Raw genomic sequence first — 20,766 nt, forward strand, 5'->3', positions numbered from 1 at the left:
CTTTTACACTCAATTTCATCAGTCCATAATATTTAATTCCACAACTACCATAATACCACAATCTGGCATAAACAGGTTTAGAAACACAGAGAGCTGATTTAGATTTGCATACAGACATATGGATAGATCTTAAAACAGTGTCGAGTGGAAAACAGCGTCAAGTAAGAAACTAGATCCATCATAGAGTAACATTTACAAAATTTGCAAACACCTACACGTAAATCACAAGCAACAAAAAGAAAAGCGTTATTCATTTTACATGGACACCAAGATCCCAAGGACAGATATCAGATCAAATATATCATATGTCATCAAATATGATGACATCATGCTTGTTTGATATATGTTATGGGGGCCTGCACATAGGGGGAAGAGGAAGAGCAGAAGGGAATGGTGGAAGAAGATACAGGGAAAAAGTAAAACATAATAAATTAAATTAAATAAGACTGGATTGATCATGTTTCAAGAAACAAGGTGTATATGTAACTCACTTTTCTGAAACTGGGGTACCCCCTTCCTTCCAGAACAAGAACAGAAAAGATTTACACTCTTCTTCAGCCCAGGAAAGTTTTCTTTGATTATCTAGCTGCAATATCTGCATAAGCTCTCATAAATTTTCTTTCCAAGAATGGGCTGTATAATGTACATTTGCCCATTTGCAATTCAGAACTTCAAAATATAATTACCAATCAAAATATACAAATGACCAAGGACAATGAAATGTTAAAATTTGCATGTTTTGATAAAATACTGTCTCTGTCATTTATCAGCTGATAACATTAAGCAAGTTTTTTAAAATTTGATTCCATAAAAATCTTAATTTATTAAGATTGCTTTTACATCTAATTTTTTATTAAGTTATTTTAATTACAGTACAGTTAACATATAGTGTTATGTTAGTTTCGGGTGTACCAATACAGTGATTCAACAATTCTATACATCACCCAGTGCTCATCATGACAAGTGCACTCCTTAATCCCCACCACCTGTTTCCCCCAACCCCCCACCTCCTCCTCTTTGGTAACTATCAGTGTGTTCTCTAGAGTTAAGAGTCTGTTTTTTGGTTTGTCCCTTTCTCTTTTTTATCCCCTTTGCTCATTTGTTTTATTTCTTAAATTCCACACATGAGTGAAATCATATAATATTTGTCTCTCTCTCTGACTCATTTCACTTAGCATTATACTCTCTAGTTCCAAAAATGGCATTGCAAATGGCAAGATTTCATTCTTTTTAATAGCTGGATAATATTCCATATATATAGATACCATTTTGTAAATAATGCTGCTATGAACATAGGGGTGCATGTATCACACCTGTGAGAATGGCCAGAATCAAAAACACAGGCAACAATAGGTGTTGGCGAGGACGTAGAGAAAGAGAACCCTCTTGCACTATTGGTGGGAATGCAAACTGGTGAAGCCACTGTGGAAAACCAGTATGGAGTTTCCTCAAAAAGTTAAAAATGGAAATACCCTATGATCTAGTAATTACACTACTGGGTATTTACCCAAAAAACACAAAAACACTAATTCAAAGGAATTAGCAAGTTTTTTAATCTTTCTATGCCTTAGTACTTTCCATCTAAGTAATGATAATAAAAACAATATGTTATATGTAATATAATATCTAATTAATATATAATTATGTTCACATGTTAATATAATATATTGTTTTATATGTTAACTATATTTTATATAATAATATAATAATTATTGTCATAATATTTACTTCATAAGCTTATTAGGATTAAATGAGTTTATATACATAAAGGACTTAGAGGTGCCCCTGGCACATAGCAAACAGTATGTTTACATGTTATTACTACAACTATACTCACAACTGTCATCAATCCTAGAGCACATTTTTTAACATCTATGAAATCAGGATGAGTCTTACATCCTGTGGCATCTTAGATTTGATGAATTACAGTAGTAATATGATAACCTTGCTTATTTTGTGCAGATTGAGTCAATGCAACTTCACAGACTAATCATTGCATGTACTAGCTAGTATGGTTGCCAAGTATCCTACCTAATTACTCGATTTTGAAAAAAAAAAAAAACCTGAATATAACACCTATATACAAAAGTGGATAACTTTAAATTTGAAAAGTTTTTAGTGCTACTAGCTGGTTTCTTAGTGATATTTACACCAAAAATTAGTTTTGAAATTTTAAAAATGATTTGAACATCTTAATTGACATGGTCCTTTTTTTTAAATTGAGGTATATTTTTTATAATTGACATATAACAATATATTCGTTTCAGGCATGCAGCATAATGATTTGACGTTTGCATATGTTGCGAAATGATCACCACAATAAGCCTACTTAACATCCATCACTACACATAGTTACAATTTTTTTTTCTTGTGATGAGAATTTTTAATGTCTATTCTCTTAGCAACTTTCAAATATACAAAATAGTCTTATTAATTGTAGTCACCATCAGTACATTACATTACCATGACTTACTTGTTTTACAAGTGGGAGTTTGTACCTTTTGACTACCTTCCTCCATTTTGCACACCAACCACCCCCACCTCTGGCAAGGATAAAATTGGTCTCTGTATCTTTGAGTTGAGGGGGGAGGTTTCTGTTGGTGGGGGGAGTGTTTAGATTCCACATATTAATGAGATCATACAGTATTTATCTTTCTGTATCTGGCTCATTTCACTTAGCATAATGCCTTCAAGATTCACCCATGTTGTTGCAAATAGGCAGGAATTCCTTGTTCTTTTTTTTTTTAAGATTTATTTATTTTGAGAGAGAGAGAGCAAGATTGCCTTCTTATGACTGAATAATATTGCATTCTGTGTATGCAGGAGAGAGAGAGACAGCGACATAGGTGGCTTTCATGTCTTGGCTACTGTAAATAATGTTGCAATGGACATGGGGGTGCAGATATCTTTTCAAGTTAATGTTTTTATTACCTTTGGGTAAAGTAATGTTTTTTCCTGAGGTTTTATCTTGTTCTTTCATTTAGAGCATATTCCTCTGTTTCTTCATTTTTTTTCTTGGCTCTCTGTGTTGGTTTCTTTTCTTTTTTTTTTTAAAGATTTTATTTATTTGTAAGAGAGAGAGAACTCAATCAGGGAGAGTGGCAGGCAGAGGAAGAAGCGGGCTCCCCGCTGAGCAAGAAGCCTGATGCGGGACTTGATCCCAGGACCCTAGGATCATGACCTGGGCTGAAGGCAGATGCTTAACTGACTGAGCCACCCAGGCGTCCCTCTGTGTTGGTTTCCATGCAGTAGATAAAATAGTCATCTCTCCCAGTCTTGAAGGAGTAGGCTCATGTAGGAGATGAACCTTATCATTCAAACTTGCTCTTTCAAATCTTTGTGATTGTCCAATCAGCCTACTTTATTCTTAGTGGCTCCCAGTATTTGACAGTGTGCCAAGACCTGTCAGCATCTCAAAGGGGAATATCTCAGTTAGCACCTAGATGCAGGCTGATGAAGCCAGACCCTGATGCAGCAGCTTTTAAAGTATACAAACATACCTCCTTCTCCCTCATTGTTGAGCCCTGGGTTAATAGCCAAGTAAGAGCTGTTCTTCACTACCACCTTGTTGAACCCATGAACACAAGCCCTGCCATCCACCAGAGGCATGCTATCAAGGAACATCAAGGAACTGTTTGGGTGGCAGACACAAAAGCTAGGGAGCCAAACATGTATATAATCTCCTTTCTCAGAGATACCAACAACCTGAGGCAGGGCAGAGGGGAAGCACAATGATGGTGTACCTCCTGGCCTATCTGATCTCTACAGAGGATTGTAGTCAGCCCTTAAATGTGTGTCAAATTAGAAGCCTACCTCTCGGGCCACAGCCATAAATATAAGCTAGTAGACCTCTTTCACAGAAAGATGTGGGGTATGTTTCAGTCTACCATCACTGCACTGCACCCTGGGAGGGGTGGGTAATCAGTGAAGAATGGTTTCTCCATTTGTAATAGTCCTGTGGGTCCAAACATAAGCCCCTCTGGTCCCCAATGCCAGGCAATCCAGGGGTGTCCCCTGGCAGCAGCCGCAAAAATTAGGGCACCAGATGTGTCCACAAGCTGCTTTTAGGGAAATACCCATGGCCTAGAAAAAAGCAGAGCAAGACTGCAAAGATAGTGCTTCCCCTCTGAGGTCTCTGGAAAGAACTACTATTGGCTCTGCGTAGAGCTTTCATTAGAGCCTGCCCCTCAGGCCACAGCTATGAAGGTAAGCTACTAGGTATCTTCCACAGAAGAACTGGATATTTGTGTCTGTTGCCTCTGCTGTGCCTTGGAGTTATAGTCAGCTAGGACTTGCCCATACATCCATTACATCCAGTATAGTTCTCACGAGCTCAAGCCCCACTGGCCACCAGAGCCAGGTGATCTAGCAGCAGCCACAAAACGCAGGGTGCTGGATGGGTGTAGAAGCTCCTTTCTGGGAGATGCAAGAGGCTGGAGTGAAGCAGAAGGAGAGAACAAATATGGCACCACTGGCCTCCCCCTTTGGAGCATTTTGGTAGGTTCCTCCCTACATGTGGTAATTCAATGCCTGATAAGGATATAAGCCTCTCTCACAGAAAGCCTGGGCACTTCTCAGTCAGCTGCTTTGTATTGGGCGCTAGGGTGGATGAGTCTGCCCATGAGAGCCCTTTCAGAACTGCTTTTCAGTTCGAAATAGTCTTCTTGGTCTTGTGGAGGCAAGCCCCATTGGCTTTCAAAGCTGGATGTTTGGGGAGCTTGTCTCTCAGGTAAGGTCTTAAAAGTTGCACTGCCAAATGGGTTCAACCCTTCACTCCTCACAGGGGAGATCTCAGGATTTTGAGTTACCATGCTGGGGGTGAAGTTTGTGGTGAGGCTATGTTCTAGCCTCCCCTACCTATTTCTATGTGGGTTTTTTTTTCTCATTCACCTAATGTGTAGGCATTGCTCAGCTAGTTTTGGGGTTTCTTTCAGAGAACATTGTTCTATATGTAGCTATAAATTTGGTGTGTCCATGGGAGGAAGTGATTTCAGGATCATCCCATGTCACCACCTTGAACCAGAACACTGCCTATTCATTTTCTTAATGGTGCCTTTTAATAAGTAGAATTTTTTTATTTTGATAAGGCTTTTTCATTTATGGCTATTGCTTTTTGTGTCCTAAGATACCTTTGCCTATCCCTAAGTCATGAAAATGTTCTTCCATGATGTCATCTCAAAGTTCAAGGTTTTAGTATTTATGCCAATAATTTGGTATGGTCAAACTTTAATTTTTGCCCAACTAGTGTGTGTGTGTTATTTTTTTTATTTTCTAGTCTCTTCTTATTGACGAGGTTAAACAATTTTCCACATGTTTATTGGCTATTTGGATTCCCACTTCTGTGAAACTCAAGTTTTTTCACTTTTTCTATAGGGTTGTGTGCCTTTTCTTACTGAATTTTTTTTGCATCTCAAAGACTGTCTTTTTGAAGTGTTTTATTTGTGTATAATTCGCATGCAATACATTGCATATATTTAATGTGTTTGATAAAATGTGATGTATGTATACACCCATGAAATTATACCCCACAATCAAGAGAATGTCCATGTCCACCCCTCAAAGTTTCTTCATGCTCCTTTGTAAACCATCCCTCCTTCCATTCCCCATCACTAGGCAACCACTGATCCGCTTGCTATCACTATACATTAGTTTGCTTTTCTAGAATTTTATATAAATGGAAACATACAGTATGCACTCTGTTTTATCTGCTTTCTTTCACTCAGCATAATCATTTAGAATTATTACTTCCTTTTGATGAATCAACTCCTTTATCTCTATGAAATGACCCCTTTTCCTCTAGTGATAATTTTTGCTCTAAAATCTACTTTGTGTGATATTTATAGAAACACTCCAACGTTCTTTAGAATAATGTTAGCACAACGTATCTTCTTTTCTTTTAATATTTAATATTCTTTTAATATTAACCATTAGTGTCTTTAAAGATTTTTTTTAGGTTGGATTTTATTTGTTTATCCAATCTGAACATTTTTGCCTTCTCATTGGGTGCATTCGTGTAATTTTTTTATATGGCCGAGTTTAAATTTACCGCTTGACTATTTGTTTTCTATTTGTCCCTTCTGGTTTAAAAAAAAAATTTTTTTTTTAACTTCCCACACAGGGCTCAATCTCAAGACCCTAAGATCATAACCTGAGCCAAAAACCAAGAGTTGGATGCTTAACCGACTGTGCCACCCAAGCGTCCCATTTGTAAAAGTATTTATAAGAATTCTCTGAAGTGGAATAAGAAATATCCTGATCTTAAGATGATCTGTGTTTGCCACTGTCGGGGGCATGTCTAGGGGCACTACTGCCTTGAACTTTTTTAAAATCCCCTGAGTCTTCCAGGCAAAACTTTCTGGGATATAAAGCCATACAAGAACCAACCCATTGCCACCAATTGTTAGGACAAACTTTTACTTTTCTCGCTTTTTCTGATCACTTAGTTACTGATGTCACTGAAGCGTTAAGGAGGGCACAAATTTAATCCTGACTTACTCTTACTCTGAGAATATAGTCTTCTGATAACACAGGTTAATGTAGGGAGGATATCCAATTTGATTCTCTATCTTAAATCCCCTCTCTCTTGACTAGGTTGACAAATGCCTTTAGGCTAAAAGTAGACTATGGGCTCTGGTGTTCTGCTTTATTCTCAAGATTCCTAATTTCCCTGTCTTTGGGCTAATAGTTCCCTACTCTCTTGTCAGTTATTTGGTGTTTTAAGGTGACTCTTAAAAGGCTGCTGTTTGTAGGCTTTGTGATATGTTTGTTTTGTTTTGTTTTTATTTTATTTACATTCAATTGATTAACTTATAGTGTATTATTAGTTTCAGAGGTAGAGTTCAGTGATTCATCAGTTGTATATAACACCCAGTGCTTATATGTTTGTTTTTAAGAGCAAAAGTTTGTCCATAGAAACTACCTGCTGCTCCTAGAAATGAAAGTCTCCAAGTCATTTCTTAATTATTTATAATAAAATGGTTTTTAAGCAGATGATCACATCCACAAAATATACTTTTTAAATAGTTCCACTGGGTAAATATTTTCAGTGATTATAATCCAAAAAATATACGTATATGTTGGTTGAGTTACAGACCCAAGTTTGAGCACCACTTAAGTGACAATTGATAAGCAAAACTTGAAGAATATGCTTACATTTCACAAAATATTAAAATCTTCACACCTAATTATGTGCAAGAACATCTTTATAAAGTTATTTTAATGATTGCATATGAAGAAAAATATGGTGTACAATAGAACACAAGTGGAAATTTGACAATTAGTTCCTTTCCTTGAACATGAACTAGATTTATTTTTAATGTAATGACCTCCACAGCCTTCATGTTTTTTTTAATTTTATTATGTTATGTTAGTCACCATACAATACATCATTAGGTTTTGATGTGGTGATCCACGATCCATTGTTTTCGTATACCACCCAGTGCTCCATGCAGTACGTGCCCTCCTTAATACCCATCACCAGTCTAACCAATTCCCCCTCCCCCCTCCCCTCTAAAACCCTGTTTGTTTCTCAGAGTCCATAGTCTCTCATGGTTCATCTCTCCCTCTGAGTCCCCCCGCTTCATTCTTCCCTTCCTTCTCCTAATATCCTCCATGTTATTCCTTATGTTCCACAAATAAGTGAAACCATATGATAATTGACTTTCTCTGCTTGACTTATTTCACTTAGCATAATCTCCTCCAGTCCCATCCATGTTGATGCAAATGGTGGGTATTCATCCTTTCTGATGGCTGAGTATTGTATGTAAGGACCACATCTTCTTTATCCATACATCTGTTGAAGGGCTTCTCGGCTCTTTCCACAGTTTGGCTATTGTGGACATTGCTGCTATGAACATTGGGATGCATACAGCCCTTCTTTTCACTACATCTGTGTCTTTGGGGTAAATATCCAGTAGTGCAATTGCTGGGTCATAGGGTAGCTCTATTTTTAAATCTTTGAGGTACCTCCACACTGTTTTCCAAAGTGGCTGTACCAACTTGCATTCCCACCAACAGCCTTCAACTTTTTCATGAAAGATTATATATTTTGTGTCATACCACTTAGCATCCAACATATGAATAAATAAACCTTGTCTCAGAAGTAATATTTTTCGCAAAGGTCATTTTAGAGGCACAATGTCTCTGTTCTAATTACACCAGATTAGCCAGATCCAAATTGATCTCTTTGAAGATATCTAGATAGATGTCTATATCTATCTGTCTATCTATCTATCTATCTATCTATCTATCTATCTATCTATCTATCGTCTATCTACATATATAACAAAGAACTACCACCAAAAATGTAATTCAGGGGATATAGTGACTATAGTTACCATGCTTTAAAAATGTTAGGCTCATAATTTTTTGCCTTTAATATCACATATGTTCTATAAATGGCTTCATCCTGAAAAGATAGAGACCTTCTGGAATGCTGAAAATTGAGATGAAACATGCCCCAGATGGAAGAAAATAGCAAGGAACATATACAAAAAGGCAAATGGATTTTTTTTAATTATTCAAAAGCAAGAGAAGAAGGTTCAGGCAAATAATTCCTCATAGTCTCAAAAATTACTGACAACATATCTGTAATTATTTAAAAAACCTCAAAGAAGAAATAAAAAGGTCCAGAGACAAGGTGATTAGGAAATGGGGGAGAGCTGGCTGCACTTCAGGACATAAATGAAAATAAGAATATTGCAATGACAAAAGTAAATGAAGAGGGAGAGAGAAGCAATATAAATAAAAGGACTTCATAAGATACAGTTAGCAGAGAAAATAAGAAAAATGTAACAAAGGAAATTTAATATGTCCATAATTGGAATTTCTGAAATAGAAAAGAAATTGGAAAAAATGCTAAATATATTCTTTTTCTTACCTAAAGAAAGGTTTAAATCTGTCCTGAAAGTATTCATTGTCCCCATTCCCAGTTTTCATGTTTTACACAAACGTTCATTTTCTTTTTCAGACAGTAACATTTTTTCAGAATATAAATTATGAGGCAGTAGATGACTACTTCAAGTTGCAGTAAGTATGACTTTTAAAAGAACCTATTTGATGTGAAATGTGCTATTGAGATGATTGATTTGTAGGTATTCTTTTACTTACATGGCCTCATGTCGCTTTAAATATCTACATTTCAAATTTCTTTAAGTGTCTGGTTAGATGTGAAATTATTATTCTGTATAAAAGTGTAAAATACTCCTTGTAATTAAATGAAACATATCTAGAGGTTTCCATTTGTCCAACAGAAGATGCAAAAAAAATAGACTATTTCTTTTTTTTTTTTACTTAAAATCAATTAACACATAGTTTATTAGTGTCAGAGGTAGAGTTTAGTGATTCATCAGTTGCATATGACACCCAGTGCTCATTCCACCAAGTGAAAAATGGGCTATTTCTTAATTCAGTAATTTTCAAGCATGTGTTATCATTCATTCCCATCCCAAATTCTTTGCATACCATCCTTGGGCAGACTAGAACTCTAATATGAGAAGGCCTTTAACTATGAGTAGAATCAGAAAAAACATCATCTTTGACTCTTGGAATAGGTAGCACCTGAGCACGTCATTTCTGGAGGAAATAACTGACCTGGAATTGTGTCTTGAGGCATTCTATGGCTGTCATTATGTCCTGACTCGATAGATTTTTCTGGAAAAATAGCACTGTTTTTCTAGGAAAAAGTCCATTTTCCTTAGTCTGCTGCTCCTCCGAGTGAGTTTGAACACCCGCTCTATGCCAAGCACTTTGTAGGTGCTCAAAACACATGGTGAACAAGTAAGATGAAGTTCTGCCATCATGGGACATATCTCCAGTGAGAGAAGACAAAGAACAAGTAATCAAATAAATGAGCAAGATAATTTCAAGTAGTTATAAGTGCAGTTAAGAAAATAAAACAGGAGGGCACCTGAGTAGCTCAGTTGGTTGAGCATCCAACTCTTGATCTCAGCTCAGGTCATGATCTCAGGGTCATGGGATCGAGCCCCATGTTGGGCTCCACACTCAGCAGGGAGTCTGCTTGAGATTCTCTCTGTCTCTCTCTCTGCCCCTCCCCTGGCTCTCTTTCTCTCTTTAAAATAAATAAATCTTTAAAAAAAAAAAAAAAAAGAAAATACAACAGAATGAAGTGGTAGAGAGCGACCAGGAAGGGGAGAGAGAAAAGACCACTCTGGAGACTGTAGTCAAGGGAGGCTCAATTCACACCTCACCCCCTCACCCACCAACTTTTCTCTGGATGCTTCTAATGTTGTGGGTTCCTTGGGGGTATTTTTAGTTTTGTGGATATTTACTCAGAATTGTATTGTGCTGTCGAATACATACCAAATTGTCCAGGATACTTCAGGTCAGTCCAAGACTTGAGAAAAAAATACCAAAAGCTTTGAAATCAGCTGTAGTAGGGGAAAAGAAAAACCTTCTTACAAGAAACATTGTATAGAAAATTGTAGATGCAATATTTACTCGAGTGTCCTTCATAGACTATATTACTGTATAGACTATATTACTGTATTTGTCAAATCAAAGATTCCATCACACTGGAAAACAAACCATAATCGGCATAATTGTAAGGTGCTTCCTGGTTTTAAGGGTGTTAAATGAGAAAAAATATGTATCTTAGAATTGATGAAATATGTGGTACAGTGATTTAAAAATATAAAATGTGCTATTTGTATCCTCACTTATTATATTTTATACCTAATATATGACAAATAAATAAATATTAAAATGTGACAAATATTGGAAGAAAAAGAACATTTGTTTGTGGTTAGTTTGTTTTTCCCCAGTTTTTTCAAAAAGGAAAAACCTTAGCGGGGCGGAGTATCAATAAAACTTTCAAAAGTTTTTCTGCGATTTTTGACCCCTCCCATTTTGTCTGAGCACAAAACGATTCTTATGCACTTCAGAACCTAGAAATTTGATCTCACTTTTGCTCCCAGTCGGACCATATAGTATTGCAGCATAACGTGGCTCAGAAAACTAATCTCATAACTTACGCTTTATCGTTCCAAAAGTGTCATCAATAGAAGGAAAAGATCCGTAGAGGCTAGAGAAAGAACAAACAGAGCACCTGTGGCCTTCTAAGATCATTAGAAAGCAGGACCTGATGTTAGAGATGCTAAGGGACTGAGGGTGTTAATGAAAGGGGGCGGGGGTGGGCGGTGGAAATGATAGATGCTCACTTCTGTTTCCCATTGGGCCGACCCTACACTAGCCCGCCATGAGGTGAGGGTGACTTCAGGGAGTGCCCACAGGGCGCCGCTGCCTTAGCAGAAGCAGCAGGCAGTCACCCCCACCTCCCCCTCCCAGGCCTCTAGAATCCCTCCTGGGGTCCCGTCACCCAGTGTCCATGGGACCTTCCATGGGCTCTATGGGAAGGCGGGCTCCGTGCCTGCCTCCCTTGTGATTCTGTAACCACCTGCGTGTGCCGTTTCTCCTAGAGACCAGAACACGGGCCTTCGGCTTGTGCAGGTTCGGCCTAGTGAATATGCAAGAGCATGTCCAATAGCCCAAAAGGTAAGTGACAGAGGTGGATCAACACCTTTACTTCAGTAAAGCCACAGGCGGTGGGTAGGATAATCCTCACAAGCAATAGCATTCCCTTCATCTTGGGCGGGGTGTGTCGTGTCTCACGGAGCGGGGGCGGGGCGCACTATTTCACTTTGGAGACAGACCACGGTTCCATCTTCCTGGCGTTTACCATCGAAAGTGAGGTGTAGAAACGCATACAAAAATGGAAAATAATTTTGGAGATAAAACTATAAGGGAAAACTGAAATGAATGGGAACTCAAGTGGGATATGGTTTGTCAGAGAAGACGGCCAGTTAGGTCTACATTTATCATGTCTTCATTCACAAAAAATTAAAATCTAAAATTTATTGTGTACCTACTGTGTTCCTTAGCTTCAGTCTGCGTGCTAGGTAACGGGGAGTTACAAAGATGAAAAGACCGGCTCTTCCCTAGGGGCAAACAAAAGCTACTCTAAGGGAATATGAGATGCACAGTCATCAGAGAGCCCAGAAGAGCGGGCACTTTTGACTAGAGAGGGGCAGGGTGAGGCAAAAAATGTTGAAGAGTAAGTGGAAGGTGAGCAGGCTGATAGAAAGGGAATTCCAGGAAGCCGCGCCTACAAAAGCACATCGGGCGATACAGCAGCGGGGGGTCCAGGTAACTGAACACAGATCCGTCAGGCCACCACCTCTCCTGAGTCTGTTCTACCCTGAGGGATGCCTCCCCGCTTTATTCCTTCTCAGCTTAACTAACAATCAATAAGCATACATTGAGCGCCTACTATATACCAGGCGTAACACAGCAAGGAATGCCTACAAGAAGAATTCAAAGGTACACGATATGCAGTCCCTGCCCTTCGGGACCCCAGCACAAGGAGCCTGTTCCTACCAGGACAAGCTTCCATGAATTTGGAGGGAGCCCTGAGCTGAGGCAGGTGTGAGCCGAGCTTGAGCGCTGCCGACACACACCCTGCTTCCCCGGGAAACTGCCTGCGGGTGCTCACCAGCCCCTCCCCTCTGTCTGCCCACCGCGCGGCCCACCCAGCCTCATCCGCCCAGGAAGCAAGAAACAGCAACGTAGCCAGTTCTTCCCCAGCCTCCCGCCTGGGCTCTCCATCTTCAGCTGCTTGTTCCGTACAGAAGCCTTCCAGAAGCACCTTGCTTTCCTAATCAATAGATGTGTTAGGGACCCCATCCACTGTATTCTTCCCAGCCCCGGTATCACAAAAGCAGGTTAATCGAACCTGCGCTCCGATGGGAGCTCTGCCACCCGCTGGCCAGGGCAAGCTACTAAACACTGAGTCTCGGGGGCCTCAACCCTAAAAGGGAAATGTAACTTCTATCTCACGGTATTTATCTGCTCTGTTGAGAGTATTAAATGAGATCATTAAAGTGCCCAGCACAGTGCCTGTCACAAAGTAACTAATACTACAGGTTTGTTCCTTCTCTTCCTTGCTTGGCACACCCCAAGACACGGGCAGGTCAAACCTGGCCACCCTCTGTGTCGGGAGCCGGTAGTTTGTATGGTCGGCAGTGAAGCCACCCCCAGTGAGCCAGTCCCCCAGAAAGCCTTAGTAATTCCTTCCAGCATGAATTTTCCCAGGGAGAGATGACTACACCCTAACACATTATTTACCAACATTTCTGTGTTGAGGACCTTTAGAATTCCTGTCTCAGTTCAATTGTTTTGTCCACTTAGGGGGAATGTGCTGTGTCTGACCCTGGGCTAAGTGAAGAGCCTGCCTGCCCTGTCTCCGCATTTCAGAGAATAATATTAAATAAAGAAGACCAGAATGCACTCATTGTTTTCATTTGGGCTGTATGTCAGAATTTCTCTAATTAGGTATCCAGTCCTGAGTACACTGTCAGCCCTGTCACAGTGGGTAACCTAGAAAACAGCCTGATTCACGCTTCCCATACTCTCTACCCACGCTTCTGTTCGAGATCTACCTGCAGGTCAACTCAGATTTTTAATACTAAGCGTGGTTGTTGATTTTTGTCAACTGGGTGCCAGAAGAGAAGGGATCAAGTGATGGTGAGTCTTGACTGAAAGATTTGAGGACCTCAGTCAACCAAGGGTGTCATATGGATAGTTTAGTAAAAATAAAGGGCAGGCCCACACTTCTGAACACATCTGATGGGAAAACAAAGATCTGGGGCACCTGGGTGGCTTAGTTGGTTGAGCGACTGCCTTCAGCTCAGGTCATGATCCCGGGGTCCTGGGATCGAGCCCCGCATTGGGCTCCCTGCTCAGCCAGGAACCTGCTTCTCCCTCTCCCACTCCCCCTGCTTGTGTTCTCTCTCTCTCTCTCTCTGTCAAATAAATAAATAAAATCTTTAAAAACAAACAAACAAAGATCTGATGATGACGGACACCCAAGGACTGTGGGTAGAGTTGCTGACAGAACAAACCAGGTCCTGGGACCGAGATCAGGTGGTTCAGGCAGTAAAATGCCTGAACGCCTGCTGTGGAGCATGCCTTTCCATGAAGGCGGAAAGGTCTGGGTTTAGCAGGTATAACTCTTTAAACCCATCAAGCTTGTCTGGACATGGTTCCCTACCCCCACCCTCCTGATCCCCACATCCTTCTTCGGGGTAGGGAGTATTAGAGTTTTTTTCAGATTCACCTTGTGGAGAAATGCAACGTACAGGACATTTTTAAGACCGAAAGCAAGTGTCTAGATCCCACTTAGGAAGCCTGGGGGTGTCTACCCCTGTAGGGTAGACAGCAGTAAGTAAATGTCCTGGACCAGGTGGAAATAGAAATAGGCATCCTAGTCAGGGAAGAACCAGGTCTCTGGTCAAATGAATAGCAAGATACATTACAGAAACCCTCCAGCTGCCCCCGAGTCAGGTGCAGGCTGGAAGAACACAGTCGATGATGATGGTGGTAGACGTGCTGCTGAAAGATGAGATTGGGTTAGTTCTCTGAGATACTGATGTCAAAAAGCAGAGAACTAGCCTTTGGGCCTTGTGAGCAGTAATGGCAACAGGAAGCAAAGACAGAAAAAATGTGATCAGAAAGAAGGTGTAAAACAGCACAGAAAAGTATAACAAAACCCTACATTTAAAGGGTTATTATTTCAAATCTAAAATGTAATCACTTTTCGCTGTAGTAACATTTTAGCTCATGGGAATCAGAACCACACACCTCACCACTTAAATTGCTTCATTTTAGGTATTCCAAATAGCTGTTGGCTGTGATTCTACCAAATACATTGCTGTTAAAGGGCAAGTATATTTGCATTTGGCCTGTCTTACTCTTTACGTTTTCAAACAAATGGTGAACTACATGGTAAATACCGGTGGTACTATTAGCCTAATGACTGACATGTTCAAGATGAAATCCGAAAATTGAACTGACACTGGCGTCTAGAAACTGAATTGACAGTTTGTCCAAACCCGATTTGTTTGAACTTTCTGCCAAGTCAAACCTTACCTCTGAATCATACTAACAGGTAAAAAAGGATTAACCTCTTTCCCTGTTGCCTACATTTTTCTCCGCCTTCCCTTTTAATCACCCTGTTTCTATCCATCACCATTTTCTCTCTGAGCTCTTCAGGCTAGCCCTCATTCCCAGAGAAACAAGAGGGAGAAACATGTCTACTTTCCATCCTACTCAAACCAGTTATAATGTCATTTCCATCAGAGAATTGCTTACATCCACATCAGAGAAACCTGCACCATTACCCGTGGGAAATGTTTTTAGAGCAAACCTCACAGAACCCACCAGGGCTTCCTCCAGAGAACCCCAAGGTGTGATTTTATTGCTCGTGCTGTGGTCACAGTGAAGCACACTGGATTTTGTCATCCACTGGCCACAGCTGGCTCTCTCCTATATTGGGGAGAATCCAGGTCAGCATGCACAATCCATTCAGTGGAGATGAAGTGCCTACTCGAGACAGCAATGTACCACAGCTCCTCTCCTGTGGTTAGGAGTAGGGATGAGTGGGAGAGTAGTGACTCTTATCCGAGACTATTTATGGAATGACTTGTTCTCATCCAAAACAAATGTCTACTCACCTGCCATTCTAATAATCTTTTGAGTACAGAATTGTAATAATCAGTTGCTGGATTGACAATCAAGTTTTCCCATTTCAGTGAGCAAGAAATTTGCATTTCCACAACTCCTTTTCCAGGACACACAAAGGCTAACTGATTTATACAGTGCATGGCATCTGCTTCTGGAATGGTCTGTGGGTCAGTACTGGCATCACTTGGCGTTTATTGGAAATGCAGGATTTCGAGCCTTGTCCCATACCTGCTGAACAGAACCACTATTTTAACTAAATTATCAGGAGATTAGCAAGAGCATTAAAATTTGAGAATAACTGCTCTAAGCAACATTACCAAAATCAGTTCCCAGTACCACCACATGCAGTACCGCTGTGTGCAGATTTCAGTCTATTTCTGGGAGGGTCTATATTGCAATCGTCAAGGCTGGTTGTTCATCAGACCTACCTGGAGAGCACGTTTGAAAAACACATATTTTAGAAACTTACTCCAGGCCCCTTAATCAATGACCCACTGTTCTGGAACCCTAAAAATGGCCCTAATATCTTGCATTCAGGTTGTGGTGGGCCTGAGGTTTTCACAGTCATGAAAGGAGGCCCATGGGGTCCAAGGTACCTGTGACAGGAGAGATGTTCATGATGGAGGGCATCTCATGGGGTCTATTTTGGGCTTCAGGGTGGGAAATGGTCTAGACTTCCAGTATCTTTCTAAACACAGTGGTGACCAAGGTTCCTTCTGAGTTACACTGGAAGCAGCCAGCAAAAATGGTCAAATGAATAATTCAACTTATTGAAAACTTTATCATTTTATAGACCATGATAGCCTTATGTTTGCATGAACACTAACCAGAAATTATGTGCCACCTTAAAGTAGCTCCTTACCTGCACAACTGAGTCTCCAGTAGCAATTAGAAATCTGTGTTTTTTACAACAATTATGAGGAATAAAATAGCCCAAAGAAATTTATCTTGATTTTGATAAATTTTCATTGAATTTTTCACATGTATCAGATACAGATAAATCAGTATGTTTCGAATTCTGATGTCCTCAGAAACATTTATTTTTAAAAATAGAAATGCTAGGGCCATTGTGCACCTGGGTGTCTCTGTTGGTTAAGTCTCCAACTCATGATTTTGGCTCAGGTCATGATCTCAGGGTGGTGAGATCGAGCCCTGCATGGGGCTCTCTGCTGAGCATGGAGCCTGCTTGAGAATCTCCCTCTCCCTCTGCTCCTACCCCCACTCTTGTGAGTGTGCTCTCTCTCTCTCTCTCTAAAATAAATAAATAAAATCTTTAAAAAAAAAATGAAATGCTAGGGCCACACATTAACCCCAGGATTCTAATTCAGTAAGTGATGATTCCGTGATACTCTCAAGTTTGAGAATCACTGGGTTAAATGATTAAATGTTTGTGCAAGTGTATAAGGAATGATGATATTACAACTTCATCATGTTTTATTTTTTGTAGATTTAATAAAAAAGACTGTCTTCAGCATGATTTCTTTTACGTTATTGAAAAGTAAGAAATATTTTTAACATAAGCACTGTTTTATATTAATTATTAGTACCAATAATTTAGAATCAGCTAGTATTTATTCCTATTAACATAGGATAACTTTTCTAATATATACATTCATTGTTACAAATTTACCTCTAGGTACTGCTTTTGCTGCATCTCACAAATTTTGATAAGTTGTGTTTTCATTTTCATTTAATTCAAAATCTTTAAATTTCTCTTAAGATTTCTTCTTTGATGCATGTATTATTTAGAAGTGTGTATTTAGGGCGCCTGGGGGGCTCAGATGGTTGGGCGTCTGCCTTCGGCTCGGGTCATGATCCCAGGGTCCTGGGATCGAGTCCCGCATCGGGCTCCCTGCTCCTTGGGAGCCTGCTTCTCCCTCTGCTTCTCTCTCTCTCTCCCCCCGCCTCTGTCTCTCATGAATAAATAAAATCTTTAAAAAAAAAAAAAGAAGTGTGTATTTAATCTCCACACAATTGGGGAGTATTTTGTAATTATGTTTATTTGTTTAATTTTTGTGATACCTCCTTACTGAACAAAGTAATGGCTTTAATTTTTAAGTTTGAAAAGAGGAAAGAAAAATAAATAATGAAAAATGTCTTTTTTACAGGTCATACCTGAGGAATCAACCATCTAAAAACTTGGTAAGAAAACTATAATTTTATCAACCAGCCAAATATAGAAAATAACTAAAGCATTTTTCCTTTTCTAGAGAGTAAAATATGATTGGAAAAAATATGGCTGCCCATTGAGACTTGATTTTGGAGAAAAGTTTCACCCTTTGGTTCAGTTGTAAGTATATTCTCACTAAAATTTTTAACTTACTTTGAAAGTTTCAAAATGAAAGTAAGAAAACAAGGCTAATTAATCATGCACTTAATAATAAGTATTTCTGAGTACCTGTTATATACATCTCCAAGTTTTCAGTACCAGTTATACAAAGTTGGACTACCCATGGTGCCTGCATGTTGAGGGAGGTTATAATTTCACTGCTGACACATAGCAGATAAGAGAACTGAGGCTTTCACTGATATGAGGAATTCTTAATCTCAGGAAACAAACTGAGGGTTGCTGGAGGGGTGGGGGGTGGGAGGGATGAGGTGGCTGGGTGATAGACACTGGGGAGGGTATGTGCTATGGCGAGTGCTGTGAATTGTGCAAGACTGTTGAATCACAGATCTGTACCTCTGAAACAAATAATGCAATATATGTTAAGAAAAAACAAAGAAGAAGAAGATAGCAGGAGGGGAAGAATGAAGGGGGGGAAATCAGAGGGGGAGACCAACCATGAGAGATGATGGACTCTGAAAAACAAACTGAGGGTGCTAGAGGGGAGGGGGTGGGGGGATGTGTTAGCCTGGTGATGGGTATTAAAGAGGGCACGTTCTGCGTGGAGCGCTGGGTGTTATGCACAAACAATGAATCGTGGAACACTACATCCAAAACTAACGATGTAATGTATGGTGATTAACATAACAATAAAAAATCAAAAAAAAAACAAAAAAAAGAGAACTGAGGCTCTTCTCAGGGATGCAGGTGATCTCTTCACCCTTGCTTTAATCTCTCTAATCTCTAATCTCTAAGCTCCTACCAGCACCCCTGCCTGTTTGATAGGAACTGCCTTCCCCAGGTGACATAGGACTTTTCTTTCCATGGGCCAACAATAACTGAAAGCTTGTAAGGAAAGAAACTAGATTATTAATAAGGATGGTACATGGGGAAGTTTTCAAAATGTTATCTCTAACTTAATTCTTACAAACAGTATTTGATAATAATAGGAATAAAATGATCTGAGGAAGGCTTTTCCAAGTAATTTTCTATTACTTTGCTTGCATCTTTGATTTTATTCTTGATTTATGATTATAAAAGTTACACAGTTTATTACAAAATTTAAAATATAGAAAAATATGAGACAAATGACCCATTTTCCAAAATTTTTTTGCTATTATAAACAAAATGATGGTAAATATCCACTTACGTACATGTTTGGATACTAGTCTAGATATGCCATTAGGAAAAATTACTGAAAGGAAAATTCCTATGTGTAAAACATCAAAATTTTAGTCAAGGCTTCCAGCTTTTGGGGGAACTTCTGAGATCTCTCAGGGTGGGTAGGTGAGGCATAAGGATTCAGGTGCTCCCAATTTAGTTTTGCTATGGGAGCTTTCTCTGTTGGGACCCAGAAGGTCTCTGCCATCATGTCCTGCCTACCACTCCTCACCCATGGCAGTTCGAAGATTCTGTGCTGTGCCCTCTGCATCATTGTCCTACAGTCCCTCTGTCTGGGTCCTCTGGACTACCAGGCTAATCTGCTGTCTTCTTAAGTTCTGATCTCCCTCTAGATATCTAATGATGCCATTACTTTTCCTGGTAACCCTAGACACTCCTTCCCCCACTGAGGCCTCATTTTTTTTCTTCGTTTTGTTTTGTTCTAAGTTTTTATTTTAATTCCAGTGAGCTAACATACAGTCTTACATTAGCTTCAGGTGTACAATATAGTAATTCAATAGTTCCATACATCATGCTCTGCTCCTCACGACAGGTGCACTCCTTAATCCCCCATCACCTATTTCACACATCCCCCCACCCGCCTCCCCTCTCATAACCATCAGATGGTACTCTATATTTAAAAGACTGTTTCTTGATTTATCTCTCTCTTTCTATCTCTCTCTCCTTTTTTCCTCTTTGCTCTTTTGTTTTGTTTCTCAAATTCCACATGTGAGTGAAATCATGTGGCATTTGTCTTTCTCTGACCGACTTTTTTCCCTTAGCATTGTACTCTCTAGCTCCAACCATGTCATTGCAAATGGCAAGATTTCATTCTTTTTTACAGTTGAATAATAATATTCTATTATACAAATATAATGGAATATTATACACACACACACACACACACACACACACATACCACATCTTTATCCATTCATCAATCAATGAACACTTGGGTGGCTTCCATATCTTGGCTATTGTAAATAATGCTGCTATAAACATAGGGGTGCCCATATCCCTGTGAATTAATGTAAATACTCAGTGGTGAAATTGCTGGATTGTAAGGTACTTCTATTTTTAAATTTTTGAGGAAAACCCATACTCTTTTCCACAGTGGCTGCACCAGTTTGCATTCCCACCAACAATGCATAAGGATTCCTTTTTCTCCACAACCTCACCAACACCTGTTGTTTCTTGTGTTGTTGATTTTAGCCATTCTGACAGTCATGAGGTGATATCTCATTGTAGTTTTGATTTGCATTTCCCTGATAAGTGATGATGAGCATCTTTTCATGTGTCTGTTGGCCATCTGTATGTCTTCTTTGGAAAAATGTCTATTCATGTCTACCGCCCATTTCTTAACTGGATTATTTGTTTTTTGGGTGTTGAGTTTGATAAGTTCTTTATATATTTTGGATACTAGCCCTTTATCAGATACATCATTTGCAAATATCTTCTCCCATTCCATAGGTTGCCTTTTAGCTTTGTTCATTGTTTCCTTCACTGTGTAGAAGCTTTTTATTTTGATGTAGTCCGATGGTTTATTTTTGCTTTTGTTTCCCTTGCCTCAGGAGGCATAGCTAGAAAAATGTTGCTACAGCCCATGTCAGAGACATTACTGACTGTGCTCTCTTCTAGGATTTTATGGTTTCATGTCTCACATTTAGGTCTTTAATCCACTTTGAATTTATTTTTGTGCATGGTGTAAGAAAGTGGTCCAATTTCATTTTTTTGCATGTAGC

At 39.4% G+C, this 20,766-nt stretch overlaps 1 protein-coding gene across 3 annotated transcripts in view; it reads left to right on the forward strand.

Moving 5' to 3' along the window:
- The window catches only part of CATSPERE (catsper channel auxiliary subunit epsilon), a 173,246-nt gene that overhangs the window by 125,821 nt on the left and 26,659 nt on the right, over positions 1–20,766 (forward strand). For all 3 annotated transcript variants that reach the window (XM_027612349.1, XM_027612351.1, XM_027612350.1), the window contains 6 exons: positions 8,969–9,027; positions 11,436–11,511; positions 14,683–14,735; positions 16,985–17,035; positions 17,646–17,679; positions 17,748–17,827. In XM_027612349.1, the coding sequence (XP_027468150.1) occupies positions 8,969–9,027; positions 11,436–11,511; positions 14,683–14,735; positions 16,985–17,035; positions 17,646–17,679; positions 17,748–17,827 (353 nt within the window). The remainder of the gene's footprint in view (positions 1–8,968; positions 9,028–11,435; positions 11,512–14,682; positions 14,736–16,984; positions 17,036–17,645; positions 17,680–17,747; positions 17,828–20,766) is intronic.

This window comes from Zalophus californianus, chromosome 10 (genome assembly GCF_009762305.2).
Source record: "Zalophus californianus isolate mZalCal1 chromosome 10, mZalCal1.pri.v2, whole genome shotgun sequence".
NCBI lineage: Eukaryota > Metazoa > Chordata > Mammalia > Carnivora > Otariidae > Zalophus > Zalophus californianus.